The sequence below is a fragment of the Crocuta crocuta genome, unplaced genomic scaffold (assembly GCF_008692635.1).
Source record: "Crocuta crocuta isolate KB4526 unplaced genomic scaffold, BGI_CrCroc_1.0 scaffold186, whole genome shotgun sequence".
NCBI classification, from domain to species: domain Eukaryota; kingdom Metazoa; phylum Chordata; class Mammalia; order Carnivora; family Hyaenidae; genus Crocuta; species Crocuta crocuta.
The window spans coordinates 6,515,767-6,537,837 of NW_027551569.1; the positions used below are offsets into that span (position 1 = coordinate 6,515,767).

At 39.9% G+C, this 22,071-nt stretch overlaps 1 protein-coding gene across 1 annotated transcript in view; it reads left to right on the forward strand.

Moving 5' to 3' along the window:
* TMED10 (transmembrane p24 trafficking protein 10) overlaps positions 1-17,665 on the forward strand; it is a 41,261-nt gene extending 23,596 nt beyond the window's left edge. The window contains exons 3-5 of the mRNA XM_077750670.1: positions 2,427-2,500; positions 13,945-14,071; positions 14,468-17,665. Coding sequence (XP_077606796.1) covers positions 2,427-2,500; positions 13,945-14,071; positions 14,468-14,589 — 323 coding nt within the window. The 3' untranslated portion in view covers positions 14,590-17,665. The remainder of the gene's footprint in view (positions 1-2,426; positions 2,501-13,944; positions 14,072-14,467) is intronic.
* Positions 17,666-22,071: the final 4,406 nt, after the last annotated feature.

A 22,071-nucleotide genomic window follows, 5' to 3' on the forward strand; every position in this document is an offset into this window, starting at 1 on the left:
CTCCCTCCACCCCTTCACCCCTCATGCTCTCTCTTGCACTCACTCTCAAAATAAACATTAAAAAAAAAAAAAAAGATTGTCCATTTGACAGAGAAATGCAGAGAAGGTTTTTGTTTTTGTTCTTTGTTTTTTGGTTTTTGGTTTTTTACAAAGGGGCCTGTTTAGGGCCATGATGTCAGCTATGGGGATAGGTTGGGCTGGTCCGTGCAAGAAGCTATATGGTCTGGACTGAGAACGGGCAGAAGTCTGTGGTTTTGTGGTTTTAGTTGTGTTTGAATAATACTTAATGCTGTGCTGTGGCAACAGAGAGGTGGTGGAAAGAGTCTTAGGAAGAGAGTTTCTTGATCATTTGGAGCAGGTGGGGTTGTGAGCTGATTCAGTTACATAACTTTTTAAATGAGGAAGGAGAATCAAAAATCTGCGCTGCATCTCTTATGGGCCAGTGCTGTGATCAGGATTGTACATGAGATTTGGGGAAACAGATCTATACCTCTCTGGGTGCCACTGTTTGTGTTTTGTTTTGTTTTGGAGACTTACTCGTTTAATGTTCAAAAGGGATCTGTGACTTGTCTTAGTTTCTTATATTAGTCCTACCTGTGTGGTCTTATTTCTGTGGCTTTCAAGTGATCTTTCTAACCTATCCAAAAGAACCTCTTTACTGTCTTTTAAATATTTTTTTAATGCTTATTTTTGAGAGAGAGAGAGACAGACAGACAAACAGAGCATGAGCAGGGGAGGGGCAGAAAGAGAGGGAGACACAGAAGCAGGCTCCAGGCTCTGAGCTGTCAACACAGAGCCCTACGCGGGGCTCAAACTCATGGATGGCGAGATCGTGATCTGACCTGAAATCGGACACTTAACTGACTGAGCCTCCCAGGCACCCCTACATAGGTGCCATACTCATTTCAATATCTGAGTCTTTGCCCATAGTTTGCCATCTGCCGAGAGTACTCTGTCCTTGGCCTTCAGGTGCTTTCTCTTTAGTGAAGTCTGTCCATAACTATTCTCTTCCATTTTCTAACCTTTATTCCACAGCTGGGATTATCTGAACTGGGTTTTTTTTGTCTTGTTTGTTTGTTTATTTTACTATATTTATTTATTGAGAGAGTGTGTACATGTGGGGGAGGAGCAGAGAGAGAGAGAGAGAGAATCCGAAACAGCCTCCGGGCTGTCAGTGCAGAGCTGACATGAACTGTGAGATCATGACCTGAGGTAAAGTCAAGGGTCAGATGCTTAACTGACTAAGCTGCCCAGGCTCCCCTGAACTGGTTTTTTTTTTTCTTATAGTTGAATACTGCTTTGCATTTTCACTGTAGCTATTATGCATAGTTATGTCTTAGATCCCTATTGAATATTTGAAGGCAGAGATTACAATTCAGTACAGTTCTAGCACCTAGTGAGTTCTCACTGAGTGGTTATTGAATTGACTTTTGTCCATATCAGACACCTCCAGTGTTCAGGCAGCAGATGGTATAGTACCATTCTCTCTGGCTTATAGTCTCAAGTACCTCAATGCTTAAGTGGCACTGTTTCCCTAAACTCCTAATTTCATGCAGGCAGTTTTTAATTTTATAAATAATTTGTTGAATTCCAGGGGATTGGGGCCGAGCAATTTCCTGGGACTCTGAGTCTTATCCTCTCTCCTACCTGATGATTTAATTTTAAATTCCTTTTTGATCAAGCTGAATCAGTTTACTTTTTCTAATATGAGCATAGTTCTGTTGGCCCTATCTATCCCAAACAGACATTTCTCTTTCTAAGAAGCATCCCTGAGAATTATATTCTTATTTACAAGTATTTTTCTTGGGCTTTTCTCTTTTAAGTGTTTTGTGCATCCTTTATAACATTTTATTAGCCTACTGAAATGGTCTTACATTAACCAAAACATTTGAATTAATGTGGAATATTAGCTAAATACTGTGTTGTTTGCAGTACTCCTGTTTATATTAAGTAAATCCAAGCTTAGCATATACCCATTTTTTTTTTGCAAAAACTAACAGGCCTTTTCAGATGTGGAAATGTACCTTTTCAGTCTAAGTTGGTGCCCACTACCTATTGGTCTATATGCCACTCAATTTTGTACTGTTTGACTTGAGTTTCATTTCCTCATCTAGTTAGCTGCATGTTGTCCTTCTGCTCTTCAGTCCTTTGTAGTACCTGCCGCAGTGTCTTGTGTCCTGCCTGCTCAGAGCTGTTTGCCAGCAGCGTATTCTCACTGCTTTCTGTCACCCCACACAGATAGAGGCTTTGTCTGGAATGCTTGTGATTTTAGTCAGAGCCAGGAATATTCTGCAGCTGAGTAGGGGGAGGAGCTGTGGCTGTTTCCCTCTATTGAGAGGGTAGGGGTTAGAGCGAGGGAGAGTGGGCGGGTGATTTCCCGGAATTTTAAATATTCTACACAATGACTCTTTTGATTTCTCTCTCAGGAACAGGGCGGATACCTGATCAACTCGTGATTCTAGACATGAAGCATGGAGTGGAGGCGAAAAACTACGAAGAGGTACGTCCTGCTGTAACAGCTGGAGGAGGCAGTGGCATGCTCTGCTGTGAGGTGTCTGTGACCCAGTCAGGTCAACCAGTCGCGCTTTGCCCAGAAAGCTTTTGTTTTCTCAGCAATCATGTGACAACCAGCTACAGTCTTAACTGATACAAAAAGTTGTCTTAACAGCCTTCAACAGTCATTCTGGCTGTGCTGTCAGCCAGATGACTGAACCACTGTCCCGCAGCAATGGTGATGTGATGAAACACCAAGCAGGCGTGTGCCATTAGTGCTCGTGGGACAGAAACCCACATGTATACTTGTAGGTTATTTTTAAGTTTATGTATTTATTTTGAGAGAAAGTGTGAGCCAGGGAGGGGCAAAGAGAGAAGGAGAGAGAGAGAGAGAGAGAGAGAGAGACCCAAGCAGGCTCCATGCTGTCAGAACAGAGCCTGACACAGGGCTCAAACTCACAAGCCTGTGAGATCATGACCTGAGCCGAAGCCAAGAGCTAGATACCTAACCAGCTGTGCCCTTGTCATTTGTTTTTTAATGTTTGTTTGTTTATTTTGAGAGCGAGCGAGCAGAGGAGGGATAGAGACAACGAGAGAGAGAATCCCAAGCTGACTCCACGCTGTCAGCACAGAGCCTGACGTGAGGCTTGATCTCATGAACCATAAGATCATGACCTGAGCCAAGTTTAGGAGCTAGATGCTTAACCAGTTGAACCACCTAGGTGCCCCTATATCTGTAATTTTTATAATTATAGACTTCATTTCTATGTCCAAGATTAAGAAAAACAATGTTTTTTTATTTCCTGAGGATTTTATTCCCAGACTGACAGCTATGTATATATATAGATCTATATCTATATCTATCTATATCTCTCTCTCTATATATATATATCTAGGACATGGAATCAGTGTTTAGACATGAACAACTGTGCTGTCTTTGAGAGACACTATAATCCAAAGTAGCTTATAGTTAATAACAATTTCAGTCTTTTACGAAAAGGAGCATGATGGAAGAAAAAACTGCAAGAGACTGGAGATCTTGATAACAAATAAACATTTTGTTGACAGGTAGTGTTATAGGGAATAAAAACTGGCATTTATTTCAGTGGTAGGGAGGTAGGGGTGTGCATGGAATTAGGGTAAGGGGGACTAAGCTTTTTCATCTATTATGATAGCACAGAATGGTTCTTCAAGTGAAGAGCACCTTTTAAAAACCTCAAGGACTATTTAAGACTGGAAGATTGGTTTTTATAGAAAGTTAAGAGTATTTTTACTGAGGGCATGAAGAAGTGGCGTACAGGAAATAGAAATGGTTTTTAAAAGATGTAAATTCAGTAAACAAAGCAAAGTTGATTTAAGAGAATTTTCTAGGACTCATGGACCTAGAGAACTTGCTCTGCCTTTGGCCAGGACCTGGAAGGGAAATATCCTGGAATAGAAGAAGATCGGAATTGACTGGATCGTTCTGCAACAGGAAGTAGTAGTACAACAGCTGCAGCTCTTCAGGGCTTTCCTCTTTTTCCTAGTTCAGATATCCAGTTGAACAAAACTAGGCTGAGTTATGCGTAGGCGATAAACAGGAACAAGTGATGCAGCAGTGAATGGAATACCATTCCTGGTAGACACGTTGATTTGCTTGTTTCTATGTCTAAGCTAGTTTAAAGTGTTTTTTGTTTTTTGTTTTTTTTTTTAACATTCTTTTTTTTTTTTTAATGTTTTATTTTATTTATTTCTAGGATAGAGAGAGACAGCGCGAGCAGGGGAGGGTCAGAGNCCATGAGATCATGACCTAGGCTGATGTCCGACGCTTACCCAACTGAACCACCCAAGTGCCCCCCTAACCTAATTTAGTTGAAAGAAATAAAGCAAGAGTGCTTGTTTATTTGATGAACTGAAAAGCAAATTGAAAAGAATCTTTTTGAACTTTGATGATTCAGAAGAATTTTAATTATATTTAAATACAATACTATGTGTTAAAATGCTGTTATAAGGTATAAAAGACAAAAATTTGCTGCAGTTATTATGAGGTAGAAGAACCAGTAGAATGATTTTCAGTTTTTGATTGCTGCTGCACTGTCCTCAACTTCAGGCCATTCTCTAAGCCAGGTTTCTTTAAATTCCTACTGTGTACGATTGTACCTGTAATAACTTTTCCTCCCAGTATGATGGCTGTCATTAAGTGGTATAGATTAAATAATAGGGCATTTGGAGACATGAGACATCATTTTCCCCTCTAAAATAGAGAGCATTATTTGTGAGTTTACATATAAAATGATGTGGATGTCACTGTCACAGGACATTTCAGAACTCCTGTTCCTCCTGGAATTTCAACCATCCTTGGACTTTGTTGACATTGGGGAAGGGCCTTTATCTTTCCTGGCCTTTCACTTAACCCAAGAGGGGAATCCCTGGCCAAAAGGAAACCACAGTGCTTCCTTTGCCTGCTTCCTGCTTTGGAAGCCTGGCACGTCCTAAGCACTTCATTACGCACATGGTTACAACACAGCTCCTAATTCTGTTTCTTAACCAAGTAACTCCTCTTACTACTTTCTTTGGCGATCTTACCACCACCCCACCCCACCCCCCACCACCAAAAAAAGCAAACCAAACAGATGGAGGAGGAGAACTGGTTAGGACACAGGCCAAAGACTAGCCCTTTTCTCAGCCAATGGCTAGGTTCCCTGGACTCTTGCTTAGAAATAGCTGTTACTTGTCTCTCGGCAAATGCCTGTGACAAGAACATGAATAATAGAAACACTTGTTCTCTGGTTAATTACCAGAGAGCACTGAGCATATGTAGAGGTTTTGAGGCATTTAATTTCAGGCCCTTGAGGTAATAGAGAGCTTTTATCTCCAGAGGATTTGGGCCTTTTGGTAGAAGTGTTTAGCTTGGGGGAAGTGGCACATTTCTTTATTTTCTTCCATCCAAGACATCTCTCCCTCACAGCTGTGGGCTTCATCATTCTCAATTACCTTGTGGTTTTGTAAAATTCAGTAGTAGTCGATATTTCAATAGCTGGGCAGAGTACCACAATACCTACTAAATTGTTACAGAGGGTTCACTTAATTAGTGCCTGTGGAATTGCTGTGTAAATAATATAAATGTAAGATGATGTTATTTGGAAGCTATAATGGTCGTCCTATTGTAAAGAAGCATAGAGTCTTTTTAATTTTTTTTTAATGTTTGTTTATTTTTGAGAAAAAGAGAGACCAAGCATGAGCAGGAGAGGGGCAGAGAGAGAGGGAGACACAGAATCCGAAGCAGGCTCCAGGCTCTGAGCTGTCAGCACAGAGCCCGATATGGGGTTCAAACCCACGAACTGTAAGATCATGACCTGAGCCAAAGTCGGACGCTTAACCAACTGAGCCATCCAGACGCCCCAGAAGCAGAGTCTTAATGTTTGAAATCTTTAAAGAGTTCAGAATGCTTATGTCCTCAAAAATAAAGCACTTTTGATTCCTTCTGTTGAATTTGGAGGACCTCTCAGTTTGTTTGTTTTTTAGTGTTTGTTCATTTTTGAGACAGAGCATGAGCAGGGGTCTGGGGCAGGGGGAACAATGGATCTGAAGCAGATTCTGCACTGACAGCAGAGAGCCTGATAAAGGACTTGAACTCATGAACAGTGAGAGTCTGACCTGAGCCAAAGTCTGACATTCAACTGACTGAGCCACCCAGGTGCCCTGAGCCAATTTTTTTTTGAATTTGTGGTCTGTGAACTAGAGCAGCTGTTTATCAGGACTTAATTGTCTAATCCTGCAGTTGTGGAAATGGAGGCATAACTGTCCCACAAAGGAGCTGTCTGACATACCCTCTAACTCTGGGGCTGTGTGTGTCCCTTCTTCTTTTTAAAGTAGTCCCCACATGCACCATGGGGCTTGAACTCATGACCCTGAGGTTAAGAGTCGCACGCTCAACTGACTGAGCTGGGCAGGCGTGTGTATGTCCTATCTTGATGTGGATGTCAGTGTTTTCAGCACCACTAAAATCCTGTTTTGCTTGTGGATTTTATTAGTATGTCCTTTCCTATCAACATGTACACCAGAAACACAATTCCCCTTTTTGGAGCTACAGCTGAAGGCTCTTCAAAAGTTGTTCTTTTCTGAATGCCCCTCAGGAAGGAGGAACTTGGGTTCTGCATCTGAGCTCCAGAATCCCTTTTGGATAATAAGTGATATAACATGGGTAAGGCACCTGACACATAGTTGGTCAGTTCAGTAGACTTTGGCTCCCTTCTCCTACGTTTTCTGGAAATTGAATATTACAGAGTAAATAGGATCATGCTAAATTTCATTTTGCCCTGAGATTGGCGGTATTATCTGGCCTTATTTGGCACATTGTTGACCTTTTGAGCTTCTGTGAAGATGCCTCTGATTCACACACCTCCCCACACGAGTAGACTTGTCCTTGGGTATAGGTTTGCCTTATCTCAATTGTGCTCGATTAGATGGTCTCCACTGTTAAGTTCTGTGCTGTGTGTGTGTCTGTGTGTGTCTGTGTGTGTCTGTGTGTCTGTGTGTAGGTAACAGCAGTGTGACTGAATTTGGCTTAGCACAACAAGCTTCTCTCGGGTCTCTGTTTCACCAAGGAAAACAATCCAGTGATTCTCTAGAGGTGGGTTTCGCGCGTGTGTTCTAAGAAGCAGTTTCTCAGAGTTAACACCTTTCCTAGATTCAAATCCTCATTAGAGGAGGGGAAGATTTGGATGCGGCCTAAGAAGGGTACTTTCGGTCATTTTGGAAAGCATTGTACATATGCGGGGAAAGGCTTTATAACTTGTACTTTTCCAAGCAGTACCCACCACTGCAGATGAGAGTGTCAGTGTGGTAGGGAGGACCTTCTCCTAGGCAGGGGTGAAAAGATGTAGAATGTTCTTAGAGGAAGTGCTTGCTTAAGGGGACCAGCAGCGCCTATTATCTGCTATGAGAAAGTTAGCTCCTGTGAGTAAGGCAAGGGATGGACATGCTATGCAAAGTATCCACTGTATTCATTCCCTTGAGTTCAAGGGCCAAACTAGTGTTAGGGTAAAGGGGCGCCTGGGTGGCTTAGTCGGTTAAGTGTCTGACTCTTGGTTTCAGCTCAGGTCGTGATCTCATAGTTTCATGGTTTCAAGCCCTGCATCAGGCTCTGTGTTGGCAGCATGGAACCTGCTTGGGATTCTCTATTCTCCTCCCCCCAACCCCCTTCCCCTGCTCATGCTGTCTCTGTTTCTCTCAAAAATAAATAAAACCTTAAAAAAATTTTTTTAAAAAGGATAAAAAAAACTTTGAATATGACGATGTATGACTGAGTGTTAATTATGTGGCACAGTCCAAGTGCCATAGGATTTTTGGAAAGAAGGAATTGGTGTGGACAGAAGTGGTTAAAGGAGGCTTCATGGTTAAGGCTTAACAGAAAGCTAGGATTTAGATACACTGAATGAATGTGGTTTTGGAAGTCAAAAATACGGTTTTGCTTGCAGTTTACAGCAGAGCTTTGCAGTTTTTAAAAAATTTTTAATATTTATTAAAAAAATTTTTAAGGGAGAAAGTGCAAGTGGGGAAGTACAGAGAGGGAGACACAGAAACTGAAGCAGGCTCCAGGCTCCAAGCTGTCAGCACCGAGCCCGATGTGGGGCTCGAACTTATGGAACATGAGGTCATGACCTGAGCCAAAGATGGCCACTTAACCAAATGAGCCACCCAGACACCCCTAATGTTTATTTATTTTTGAGAGAGAAAGAGATACACACACAGAATCTGAAGCAGGCTCCAGGCTTTGAGCTGGCAGCACAGAGCCCAACACAGGGCTCAAACCCATGAACCATGAGATCATGACCTTAGCTGAAGCTGGATGCTCAATAGACTGAGCTACCCAGGTGCCCCAAAGCTTTGCAGTTCTGATGCTAAATAAATGCTTTGGTGATCTTAGGTAGGGAGTCAAGAGACCATGGTTCTGCTAGACTTGGTTTTCCACCCACAGGACTGAGTAACTGTGGAATCTTCAGTTTCCTGATTTGTAAAATGAAGTCCATTGTAGCTCTTTGATTATTTAATGGCTAAATGCAGTCTACAAGGGGAATGCTACCCTCTAGTGGACAATGTATGGTACACAACACTGTCAAATAGGCTTTGCTTTTATCTAGCTGTTGACAAAATACACATCATCCTTCCAGCCTAAGAAGAGAGTAGAATAGTGGCCTGCCATCATGAAACACATATAATTTCACGTTCTTTAAAAAAATTTTTTTTTAATATTTATTTTTGATGGAGAGAGCACACACGAGACAAAGCGTGAGCGGGGGAGGGCCAGAAAGAGAGAGGGAGACACAGAATCTGAAGCCGACTCCAGGCCCTGAGCTGTCAGTACAGAGCCCGACGTGGGGCTCAATCCCACGAACTGCGAGATCATGACCTGAGCCAAAGTCAGACTCTTAACTGAGCCACCCATGTGCCGCTATAATTTCACATTCTTACAAACACTTTGAGCCTTAAATCAGACGTTTAGAAGAGCAGAACAACAATCTGGGAATTTTGAATAGAGGTTTTCTTGTTAGCTTTTTGTACCAACTGTGATAAAAGTCATTGAATGCTTAGTCCTAGGCAAGCAAAAAGGGTCTCCTGAGAATAGTGATGATGATAATTTGCTTAAAATTTTTACTCTCTTAGTCTCTAAAAATGAAAATAATAGTAGTCTGAAACCAAGGAAGTTTGGCTAATAAACTGGACAACTTACCCAAATCCTTGAGGCCTAATATAGCTTGATTGCTTCACCTTTGATCCAGAAAAAACTTGGTATGGTCTGCTAGTTTCCTTCATCAAAATTTTAGTACCTACAGAATAAAATATAAACTCACACTTGGATTCCCATCTCAGCTCCACCAAGCTCTGAGAACTTGGGCAAGTTATTTAACACACTGAACCTTAATTTCCTCATCGGAAGGATTTAGGGATAATAATATTCACCTCATATAGGGTTATGAGGATTAAGCAAGATTACAAGGTATAAAATACATACATGTTTATAAAATACATACGTGTTTAGATATATACTGGTAGATCTGATCCATTATACAGCCTTCTTCATCTTCTTCCTCAGTTTGACTCCAGCCTAACTTTTGAGCCTTATTTTTGCTGTTAGCCAACACCCTTCCCCAAGTACATATATGTGTTGACATGTGAGTGCACATACACACAACATCAAACTACCTATGACTAGACAACTCATGGTCTCCTAAACATGGCTTGCAGTTTCTTCCCTCCGTGTTTTTTTGTGCAAACTTGAATACCTTTCCCTTCAACCTTGAATACCTTTCTCTCTCATCTCTTTCAGAATCCTGCAGAATTTGTGAGGCTAAACTTACTCGCTTCCTGTTAACCTTTATCCTTTCAACTATGATTAATCGTGTGCTACTTGCTTTCCTTTCCACTTTTTTAAAAGTTTTCTTGATTTATTTTTATTTTGAGAGAGAGAGTGTGAGAGGAGAAGAGGCAGAGAGCGAGAAGGAGAGATCATCCCAAGCAAGCTCTGTGCTTTCAGTGCAGAGCCTAACGTGGGGCTGGATCTCATAAGCCATGAGATCATGACCTGAACCCAGGCACCCCTTTCCTTTACACATTGTTTTCCTTTTACGCTTTTAATGTGCACCTTTGTTGTAAAAGTTAATACATAATGCCTTATATTATGGTTATAGCTTTTTATATGAGCCTCTCTACCAGACTGTGAGCCTCTTAGGAACAGAGATCATCGCTTATCTTGGTACCTTGCACATAGTAAACATTGTTGTTAGGGTCTTAAAATGTTGGGTGGTTTTTTTTTTTTTTTTTCATTTTTTTAATCTCTAAATTTAGATTAAATGTATATATCTATCCGTATTGTTATTTACCATTGAGTAATCCATGATGTGGAATAACAAATTAGTTTTCAACATTATTTTAATCTCTTGGCAATTCTTTAAGTTTATTAGATTTAAAATTGGTATCGAGAATAATGATGTTTATTAGGCAGAGATGTGTTTTAGGAAAAGGGACCTTCATTCCACTCATAGAAGGTTGAAAATAATTTGCCAGATTAATGACAGGGTTGAGTAGGGATTTCACTGAGGAAATATCAACTTGGGAAGTAGGAGTTGGGCTGTTTGGTTATGAATAGGGCTAAAGAGTCTGGAGTGGAACCTTTACCAGAAAAGGAACTGGGGAACTGAATGACTACGTTCCCAGTGGCCTGTGTGCAGTATGGAACGCCATGCAGCAGTCCGGAAGAATGAGGTGAATTCATAAGCACTGAAGTTTTTGCAAAGCTCTTATTAAATGAGAAAAAGCAAGCCAAAGAGCAACATGTACAGTATGATCCCACTTATAAATATGTTTTTAATTCTATGTTTCTGTATACATTTATAGGCATGCAAAAGCATAAGTAGTGTGTTATCTTCTAGCAAGGTCTAGAAAGATATACACTGAGTTCATAACCGTGGTTACCTCTAAGAAGGAATGTGGATATGGGAATTGGAGAGCTAGCTATGAAGGTGGGCTTTTTGGTTTTGTTCCCTTTGCTTCTGGATGGTTGAAAATTTTAGCAGGAGAACCTGCTTATGTATTGCTTATACTACTGAAAAGTAGATGGAACACTACTTTTGGGGAAAGAATTGGGAGCAGGATTTTTGGTCTATAACCTACAAAGGCCATCCTCAGTACCAAATGTATTTTAATTCCATCATTATTTTTCAGGTTTTAGGCTTTTGGCCTATTGTCATTTAACAAAAAGTAGGAAGGCTTAGAAGTTGTCTTCCACATAATTTTTTAAAATAATATTTTCAGCTGTCAGAGGCAAGGCCATAGTTTCACTTCCAGTTCCTTTTTATAAGATTCTATTTAGAGAGCCTTTAAATCATTTATCGCTAAAGAAGTTTCATGTTATTGCTTTTATTCTGTCTCATTCAGGAAGCTTTGGAGGTGAAAGTATAGACCAGGAGGGAAACAGACTAAAGTTCAGCTTAGGATATATCTCTTGTGTTGGTATCTTTTTCCTGGGGAATTCCTTTGCTCTATGGCTCTGAATGAGATTAGTCAACTAATACATATTCTAGGTTAATGACAAAACTTGGCATTTGGGCATTCAGCTAGGAGAGTTTGCTAAATGCATTAACTGACAGTTAAATGTTGTAGTCCGCATTATTCTGTTTTGTAGCTGTCAGTCACACTATTAACTGTAGCCAACATCTTACAAATGTAAGAAAATATACATCCAGTGCCAGAAAACTTAGGTCTAGGATCATTATAGATTCATTGCATTTTATGTACTTTAAATATAAACCTAATTTTTATATCCTTAACAGCAGTTTCTAGTTTTATTTTAAATAACTTTTATTTTAAAAACTGTTCAGTGAGGAATATAGATTAGCAAAGAGAACATAAGAACACCCTTAAACTCTTCCTGTTCATCCTATGTTAACATTAACAGAGGAAAAGAACAAAGAGAGTGAATTGGACAAAAGAGAAGAAAAAGTAAGGAGTTGTAGAGAGAACATATGGTAGATAGAGAGTAAAGAAGCAGATACAGGAAAATAATATTCATTTAAAGTTTATTTAGAGAGAGAGAGCTCGCACACGCAAGCANCCCAAACAGGCTCTGTACTGTCAGCACAGAGCCCAACATGGGGCTTACTAACTGTGAGATCATGACCTGAGCCTAAATGAAGAATCAGACAGTTAACCAACTGAGCCACTCAGAAGCCCCAAGGAAAAGAACTTTTGAAGAGTTCTCTATGTAAGAAAAATTTAAGAACAGCCTGGTATGAGTTTTAAGATCTGGAAAGCTCTGGTGGTATATCTCCATTTTAAAGCAATTCATAATCTATGGTTGATAGGAAAAAACAAAATAATGAAATCCTTGCTTCTTTTTTTTTTAAATATTTTTATTTATTTATAGGAGAGAGAGAGAGACAGCGTGAGCAGGGGAGGGTCAGAGAGAGAGGGAGTCACAGACTGAAACAGGCTCCAGGCTCTGAGCTGGCAGTCAGCACAGAGCCCGACGCGGGGCTCGAACCCACGAACCGCGAGATCATGACCTAAGCGAAAGTCGGACGCTTAACCAACTAAGCCACCCAGGCGCCCCATGAAATCCTTGCTTCTATCATATCTGCCTTTACCAGATGGTCTTGGAGGCTTTACAGTGGTCTAGGTTGAGAAGGGAAAACAATTCATTTCTCACATCTTTCATTCCTTAGCATACGAGGAAGTCCTTGGAGATTTCTTTTGATAACTGGCTGTGTGATTCTAAAAACCAAAAATGCAGTATAATTTCTTTTGTAGCAGACCTAGGAGTCATCTGGGCTCTGGAGCTCTCTGATTTAAACCTTAAAGCTATTTTGGGACTTAAATAAGCAAACCAGAATTTTCTAATTTTGTAGTTTAAGTCATTATCTTAATGCTATAGTTACACATACTCTCTCATTCCTGTGTATTCCCTGTTGGAAATTTGGAGGGTTTTCTTTTAAAATCACATTTAATATTATGACTTCCTATGCTGATAAAATTGTTTCTTGGACATGAGTAGAAGGGTAAAGTAGAATGCTTTATTAAAATCAGAAATCTCAGGAAAATGGTATATTTTACTTTATAGCCTACTATATTACAGTATTTCTAAGGAGGTTTTAATCAAAATTAAAGTATTAAAAAAAGTCTGAAATGGAAACACATAAATGGTTTGTAGGGAAGGGCAAAAGCCCAGATTTTAAAATATGTTATGGGCACGTGGGTGGCTTAGTTAAGTGTCTGACTTTTGGTTTCAACTCAGGTCGTGATCTCACAGTTCATAGGTTCGTGCCCAGTGTCAAGCTCAGCACTGATGGTAGAGCCTGCCTGGGATTCTCTCTTCCCTCTTGTGCCCTTCCCCCTCTTCTGCAGGTGCTCTCCTCTCTCTCTTTCTCTCTGTCTCTCTCTCTCTCTCAAAAATAAAGAAACTTAAAATGTTAGAGTGATAACAGAAGAGATTTTGTTGGTTAAACTTTGTTTTTTTAAGATTTTATTTTATTTTTAAAACTCTATACACCCAACATGGGGCCCAAACCCACAACCTCAAGATCAAGAGTCACATGCTCCACTGACTGAATGAGCCAGCTGGGTGTCCCTGGTTTGGTGAAACTTTTTGTTTGTTTAAAGGAAATTCAGAACCCATTTTATTAATGTTTGTTTATTTTTGAGAGAGAGAGAGAATGAGCAGGGGAGGAGCAGAGAGGGGGAACAGAGGATCTGAAGCGGGCTCTGCACTGTGCTCTGTGCTCATAGCACAGAGCCCAGTTTGGGGCTTGAACTCACAGACCATGAGATCTTGACTGAGCCGAAGTCAGACGCTCAGTTAACTGAGCCACCCAGGTGCTCCTTGGCGAAACATTTTTAAAGACTCCTCTGTTGCCTTGTGTTCTAGACTAGAGCAGTTTTTGCAAGGAGTGCATTCATAATTCCTTTCATTTCCAGATTGCCAAGGTTGAGAAGCTCAAACCTTTGGAGGTGGAGCTCCGGCGCCTAGAAGACCTTTCAGAATCCATCGTTAATGATTTTGCCTACATGAAGAAGCGAGAGGAGGAGATGCGAGATACCAATGGTGAGGGAAAGGCAGCTCTTGTTTCTTCATAAAGGCGACAAATCTCTTCTCAGTTTTGCTAAATGGGGGGTCGGGGTGGGGGTGATGGGATGATCACTTACTTCAGTGTTGTTGCTTCTGCAGGTAAACAAGCTCTGTTAGATTTTTCAAGGGCGTAGGAATTTCTTCTGTGATATGCAGTTGACCATATTCTCAGCTTATTGTGTATCAGACTGACAGTGCTAATCTTTGTGATTTTTAACATTTCTAGATGGAGTAGTGAAATTTTAAGAAAAATAATCCAAAATCCTGCTGCTTGGCCTAGGGGACTGAGTGGAGTTAATTAATTGCCTTTCCCCCCTGGCCGCTGTTTAGCCTGCTTACCTCGTTACACTTGTAATATTTTTTTTTTTTTAGAGTCCACAAATACTCGGGTCCTATACTTCAGCATCTTTTCAATGTTCTGCCTCATCGGACTAGCCACCTGGCAGGTCTTCTACCTGCGTCGCTTCTTCAAGGCCAAGAAGTTGATTGAGTAATAAGGCCCAGTCTCCTCCCACCTGTATCTCAGCCCGCTGAACATCACTGGGACGTGCCTGGCCTAAGGCATCCTACTAACAGCATCATCGAGGCACATTGGAGCTTTCTTGCCAGAACTGGTCTCTTGTGGTGTGGGAGGACATGGGTTACCACCTACACCCAACAAGTCAATGAGGGACTTCTTTTTAATTTGGTAGGATTTGGACTGGTTTTGCAACAATAGGACTATTATTAGAGTCACCGGTGACAAAAAATTGGGGTTACCTAGCTAATGCCAAAGCCAGCATTTGTACTGGGTTTCCTCCTGTGCTGTGTTTGAACCATATTTTCTTTCCTTTTCTTCCTTGCTCACCAGTTTGAGCTTCCACTCTAGTTCCTTCACCGAGGTATGTATGACCATGTTGAACTTGTTTCATTCTGATTATCCTTTTTGGATTTGTGTGAAAACACACTTAACTTTCTCTTGACCCTTAGCTGAAATGTTTAGGTAGCTTCTGGTGATATCCTTTCATAATTTTATGTCTCTTAAAAGGGTGATCGATGGGACACCTCATAGAAATGAGCTTTGAACTGTAGATAACTCTTAAAGAAGACTTCGTTTTAGAAAATTAAAATATTTGTGCTTAACTGCCTGAACCTTTTTCATGTATTTATGTGTGTTCTATGCAGTTTTATCAGGTAGAGATTTGTTTGATCACCACCGCAAAATGCAGAACAGTCCAATTCTTCTATCTCTTGTACTACGACCTTTTATAACTACAGCCACCTCCCTTCCTTACCCCGGAGCCCCACCTCTGGCAACCACTAATCTGTTCTCTGTCTCTAATTTGGTCACTTCAAGAACGTTTTATAAATGGAATCATCTAGTTTGTAACCTTTTAAGATTGCCTTTTTGAACTCATCATAATTCCCTTGAAACCCATCTAAGTTGTTGCATGTTATCAGTAGCTTTTTATTGCTCAGTAGTATTCCATGGCATGGGTGTACCAGTTGGTTTAACCATCCCCCCATTGAAGGACACTGGGGTTGTTATCAGGTTTTGGCCGTTTCTAATAAAGCTGCTGTAAACTTCCATGTACAGGTTTTCATGTGAACATAAATACTTATTTCTCTGGGATAAGTGCCCAAGAGGGCAATATGGTAAACACGTGTTTATTTTTGTAAGAAACCATCCTACTCTTTTTCCAGAGTGACTGCCATTTTAACTTCCCACCAGCAATGTGTGACCGATCCAGTTTCTCCAAATGTTCACCAGTATTTGCTTTGCCGTTATTTTTATTTTAGTCATTCTAATAGGTGTGTGTAGTAATACCTCATTATGGTTTTGATTTGCATTTTCCAAATGGCAAATGATGTCGAACATCTTTTCATGTGTTTATTTGCCATCTATATATCTTCCTCAATGAAATATCTATTCATATCCTTTTTGCCCATTTCTAATTAGAGTGTTCTTTCTATATTAAGTTTTGAGAATTCCTTATATAACCTAGATACAAATCCTTTGTTAGATATGTGGTTGCTTGAATTTCTTTTTTTTTTTTTAAAGAAATCTCTACACCCAACATGGGTGGGTCTTGAACTTACAACCCCAAGATCAAGAGTTGCATGCTCTACTGACAGAGTGTGGTTGCTTGAATTTTTAACTTCTACCAAGGAAAATATAATTAAAATTTACCAACTCCTCTGCATGGCCAGTCACTGACTTAATTCCTGTCCTTATGTATTCCATCTAGCAAAGTAAGACATAGGAGGTATAAAAAACAAAAGCCACACATCTGGGAGGATTATGAATAAATACTTGAACATGCATGTCGTGAAAGTAAAGTCAAAAATCGCTGTGGGACTATAAGGTACCTAAAGGCCAATACTAATGTAAGTAATTAAAGATATGGATACAAATGACCATGATTATAAACAGTTATGAAAAATACTATCACTTGAAAATGTCTCCACTCCACCCAGGAAAGTGGGTAGGAGTTTGTCCTTTCTGTAATCTCTTTTTTAACCCCTACTGACTGTTACAGGGCTTGTCTAATCACAGCGGTAAGAATTACAGGACTATGGCAAAGCAGTCGCAGTTAGGAAGCAGTTTGTTAGAATTAACAGAGAACACTGCTGTGATGACCAGGATAAAGTACAAAAGTAGAAGAGGGAATGAGTTATGTTGTTGAAATCTCAGGCTGTTCTATTAATGTTCCAGCTACTGTGAACCCCAAAGCCCCCTTTTTCCCCTCAGCTCCCTGTATGAATTCCTCTGGTGTGGCAGAGTGGTTCATTAATTTGTGCGACATTGCCATCTGCTGGTAGGAATTGGTAAGTATGGCTTCTGAGAACCTGGCAGCCAAATCCTTTCCATAAGGACAGCAGATGTTGAGAAAGTCTACACGTGGTATTACATATACTAGACAACAGAGGATACATCCAAGTAGGGAAGAGAATAACCTAATTTGTGGGTCAGATCCATTCTTAGACATCTAAAGGTCAAATTCTGTTCTATACCATTAGCCTAATAAACTCTCATATTTTTGACTGGTGCCTTTCCCCTTTTTCAGAAGCAGTGAAAGTTCTTCAGTTGGTTACATCCTATTGTTCTGATAAAATGGAAAAGAAAAAGATAGGAGAGGAGAATATTTATTTTGCTGATGTTTCCGTTCCCAAAAGTGACTGTGAAACTGGGACTTTTTTCCCATGTCCTTCCCTTTTACTCATGCCAAAAATACCCACTTGGACCTTGTGCTTTCAGTTTAAAGTTCATTGATAATTACACTTCGATTTGACTGAAAAAGTAAAAATTACTTTTATAAAAGACTAGTGCAAGAACAAATCAGCTTTAAAAATAGGGATGTTATCTACTTTCCTCCATTTTGAGCCTATTTAACACAGTCTATATAATATAAATAGGAACAATACAGTTTAAGTAAGCATTAGTATACCATTGTCATACACCCTTGTTGGAAGCCATTTTTCTGTTTGTTTAATGGAAAGCGGTGTGTGGGATTTCTGCAGATTTACTTGTAAGTGTTGGATTGGGGATTTTTTGTGTAAATTTTCTCAAATAAATGCTAGCAGAAACCATTTTAAGTGTATTTTTCTGTCACTCTTGAGTATCTCTTTGTCTGAATTGACAATAATTCTTCCATATTCTTCAGTTTTAAAGTATGGCAGATTATTTGTGATGAATTAGAGAAAAAATTGCATGTAATTTACTGCAGATGGATAAAGTTTGAGCTAATAAAATTTTATTATATTTTATATATAAATATGTAAGCTATATATAATGTGTATATAAACATAATAATACACATCTTCAGAAAGGCAAACTAGTGTTCTGTAAGTCAAGCATTTTCTGTAGCTTCTCTTTTTTGGAAACTGCTATTGGAATTATTCCTACAGTGTCTTCTCCTTTGCCCTCTATTCTGAAAATACCCCTTACAATTTATAACCTCTTAGGACTTGCATTTTTACCCATTACCTATATGCAAAACCCAACCTACCAGGTAAAGGCCATTTTCTCCATCTTTTTACTTATAGTTGAACATTTTTCATAAAGCTTCTTTCCAAGGGGTCAACCCGAAGTGCTTTGCACATTCACTAGCTGGCATCATATTTCCCCTCTACCTCCATCCCTACCTCCATCCCTACCTACCTGTTTTAGGTAATAAATTTGTCAGTGCATCTATAATCTATAAAGTAGTGATTCCCAAATCTGAGTGTACTATTTTAATATCAAAAATATCTTATTTCTCACTGGTGATTTAGAGAACATAAACATGAATGAATTCGAAACTTTTTTAAAGTTACTGATTTTGAGAGAGAAAGAGTGCGAACTGGGGGTGGGGGGAGCGGTGGCAGAGAGAGAGAGAGAGAGTTCCTTGCAGGCTCCGCACTGCCAGCACAGCGCCCAATGTGGGGCTCAAACCCATGAACCATGAGATCATGACCTGAGCTAAAACCAAAAGCCAGGCACTCAATCAACTGAACCATCCAGTTGCCCCTGAATTTAAAACTTTTAAATGACCTTCACAGTCTCAGCAGTATCACATACTTGTCAAATGGTAGTATGTATTGTGCAGATTGTCAGCCTGCTGTAGTGGTATCCCACATAACAAACTGCATGTGTAGTTTTAAATTTTCCAGTGCCACATAAGAAATAGGTGAGATTAGTTTTAATGTATTTAATGTATCTAGAATAGGATTTCAACATGTAGTCAATAGAAAAAAGATTAATGAATATTTTGCTTTTATCCCCCCATATAAAGTCTTTGAAACCCACTGTGCATTTTACAGCTACAGCACATCTCCATTCAGACTAGCCACAATTCAGGTGTCAATGGCTGCATGCAGCTAGAGTACCAACCTGGAAAGTGAAGGTATAGAGTCGGCTTGGCACTTTGGTAGATTCTTTCATCTTTACTGTGATCCTATGGCCCCAGGGAGCTGCCATTAACAGCTAGGAGTCTGCTATGCAGCATTCTATTTACTTGTTAAAATAAAACCTGGAAATCTTTTTTTTTTTTTTTAACCAAAAGCACTTTAAAATCAGTTACACCTTTAGAATGTTCAGTATTTCTGGACTTACAAATATTCGAAGGCCAGATGTTTAGTTTCATTTATATCCAGTGTAATGAACTGAGCTTGAGTATTTCTGTTCTGTATTCTCTAAGAGAACAGGACATTTGTTAAACTTCAATCTATGCAGTATAACTAGAACAACTCACAATATCCGGTAACCAAGCTATAGAAAATGATCATTCCTCCCAGCAAAGATGGCAGAAAAGTATTTTTTTTAAGTTTATTTTTGAAGACAAAGCACGAGCAAGGGAAGGGCAGAGAGAGGAAGAGAGAATCCCAAGCAGGCCCCACACTGTTGGTGCAAAGTCTAACACAGGGCTCAAACCTACAAACTGAGATCATGACCTGAGCCAAAGCCAAGAGTTGGATGCTTAACCAACCAAGCCACCCAGGGGCCCCCAGGAAAACAAGTTTTTAAGCTTTGGCTGAAACCTATTCACTTTTTAAGTAATTATTTTTCTGTTCCTTTAACCAAAAAATAAAAATAAAAACTAAAAAAACCCCACCAAAAACATTGAACCTATATTCTGTTTAATGTGCTGAGCTAAGTTCTGTAGTAAACTCAAATAAGAAACAATACCCATCCTCAAAGTGCCTAATAATAGTAGAAGGTAAATGGAGTGACATCTATCCAGAATGATCTCCCTACTTTGTTAACCCATCACTGACTTAACATTTTGGATATTCCTTCAGGAAGCCTTCACTTAACCCAGCAAGTTTTGCTTGGAAAGAGGTCCCTCCTCAATTCCTTTCCGGAAGCTTGTGATTACTATAGCACTTATAATTGCATGGTTATTTGTTATATGGACTGTAAGCTCCATGAGAGTAGGAACCATGTTTTGTTTTCTGTTGTAACTCAGCACCTGGCACAAAGGGGTACTCAGTGTTTGTTGAATGAATTAATTGGAAAAATTTAAAAATAAAAATATTTATAATCTGGCATCCTGGAATGAAGCCTTCAAAATATGACAGGAGTTATCAGTCAGGCTTGCATTCAGGTTTAAAAAATGTTCTATACATTTGGAGATAATAACGACCTGATATTCATTCATCAAATACATTTTAAGCCTAGAATATCAGCCACTTTTCTAGGTGCTGATAAATAGCTGTAAACAAGAGTACAAAGTCCAGGGTCTTGTAGAGCTAACATTCTAATGAATGGAGAGAGACAATAAAGTAAACATAACAAGACATCAGTATTGTACAGATAAGCATTGCAAAGAAGTGATGTAATCTACTGAGGGAGCTGTGTAACTTTGGATTGCTTTGGATATGAAAGAGAGGCTTAAAGTACAAGTATGGTATAAGCAGACCATCATTACGAAGACAAGTATACTAAAGGAAGTATTGGATCTAGATTAAGGGAGACAGAAGTCTCCATGTACTCTCATTCAGACCCAAAATGGAATGTTAGGCAGAGGGTAGGATATCGTACAGTGCAGGCATCTGGGTGGCTCAGTTTGTTAAGTGTCCAACTCTTGGCTTTGGCTCAGGTCATGATTTCACTTTCATGGATTCGAGCCCTGCATTGGGTTCTGCGCTGACAGTGCAGAGCTGTCTTGGGATTCTCTCTCTCTCTCTCTGCCCTTCCCCACTCGCACGCTTAAGCACCCTCTCTAACATACATACACACATACATAAATGAAAGGGACATTGATGACCTCTAGAGAGGTCCGAGGAGTGTGAACTCTTCCTTCACAACTCCCCTACCCCATTTTGCCAATTCTCTTCATCCTCTCCTTGCTATCACTATCCACCTCATCAAATATCAGGAAGTGAATCTCTTCCACTCAAATTTACCTCATCAATCACATCCCAACTAATCACAAAGTTCTAAATGTTCCTCAGATGGATTTCTCAAATCTGGAACTCCTCTCCACTCACACTGAGAAATACTTCAGTGCCTTTTCTTTTCTTAGACTATTAAATTGCCTCCTAACTGATCTCCCTGCCTCCAGTCTTTGTTCTCCACATTATCATCAGAGTTACTTGTAAAATAGGTCTTTGGTCTTATTTAAGGTGACCGTATTACAGTTTACTGTCCGAGCTGGGCACTTAAGCAAAATAAAGCTCTATTAGTTATGCGGGTTGGGGGGTGGTGGTGGTGCAGAAAGCATTGGGACTTAGGCAACAAACTAGGATATATGGTCACTAATCATATACTCACTCCCCTGCTTTAAAATGTCGTATAACTTTTCATTGCCCACAGGAAAGCCAAACCCAACAGTTGAGGCCCGTCTTCTCTTGCTTCTACCCCACATACACCCTGGCCTCCAGCCATGACACCTCAAACATTGTGCTCTCTGAAAGATGTGGCTCCAGATTGCTGGGTTTGACTCTTGGCTCCCCTTACTAGCTGTGTAACAATGAGCAGGTTAATTAACCTTGCTATCTCAGTTCCTTCTTTAGAATAAGAATAATATAAGGATTCAGTGGGATGACAGAAGGAAAGAAAACCTTTAACAGTGTCAGGAACATAACAATAATAGTTAACTTGTCTCTGTGAGGTAGGTCATATTCCTACAGCTTTACAGATTTTTAAAAACTCTGAAAACGTAAAGTTGCCCATAGTCGATAACTGTTGGAACATATTTTTTCACTGTTATTACAATTCTCCTAGTGGCTTAAGGGGTAAGGAGCATCTTATTGTAGATTTCCCACCCTCGAGTACAGTGACACCTAGTGCTCAAAGAACGCTGCGTGAGATCAGACGGTGACAGATTTGGAAAGACACACGGAAGGAGAATGTTAAATCTGGAAAAAAGAGTGTCAGGAGAGTTGACGAGATATTTTGGAGTTGTGTACAACAGGGAGGACCTTGGGTGGGTCTGGGAGAAATAACTGAGCCCACCAACTGAGATGACAGGCAGTAACTATTTCCGCTTACTATAGTATCTTTAATATCACCC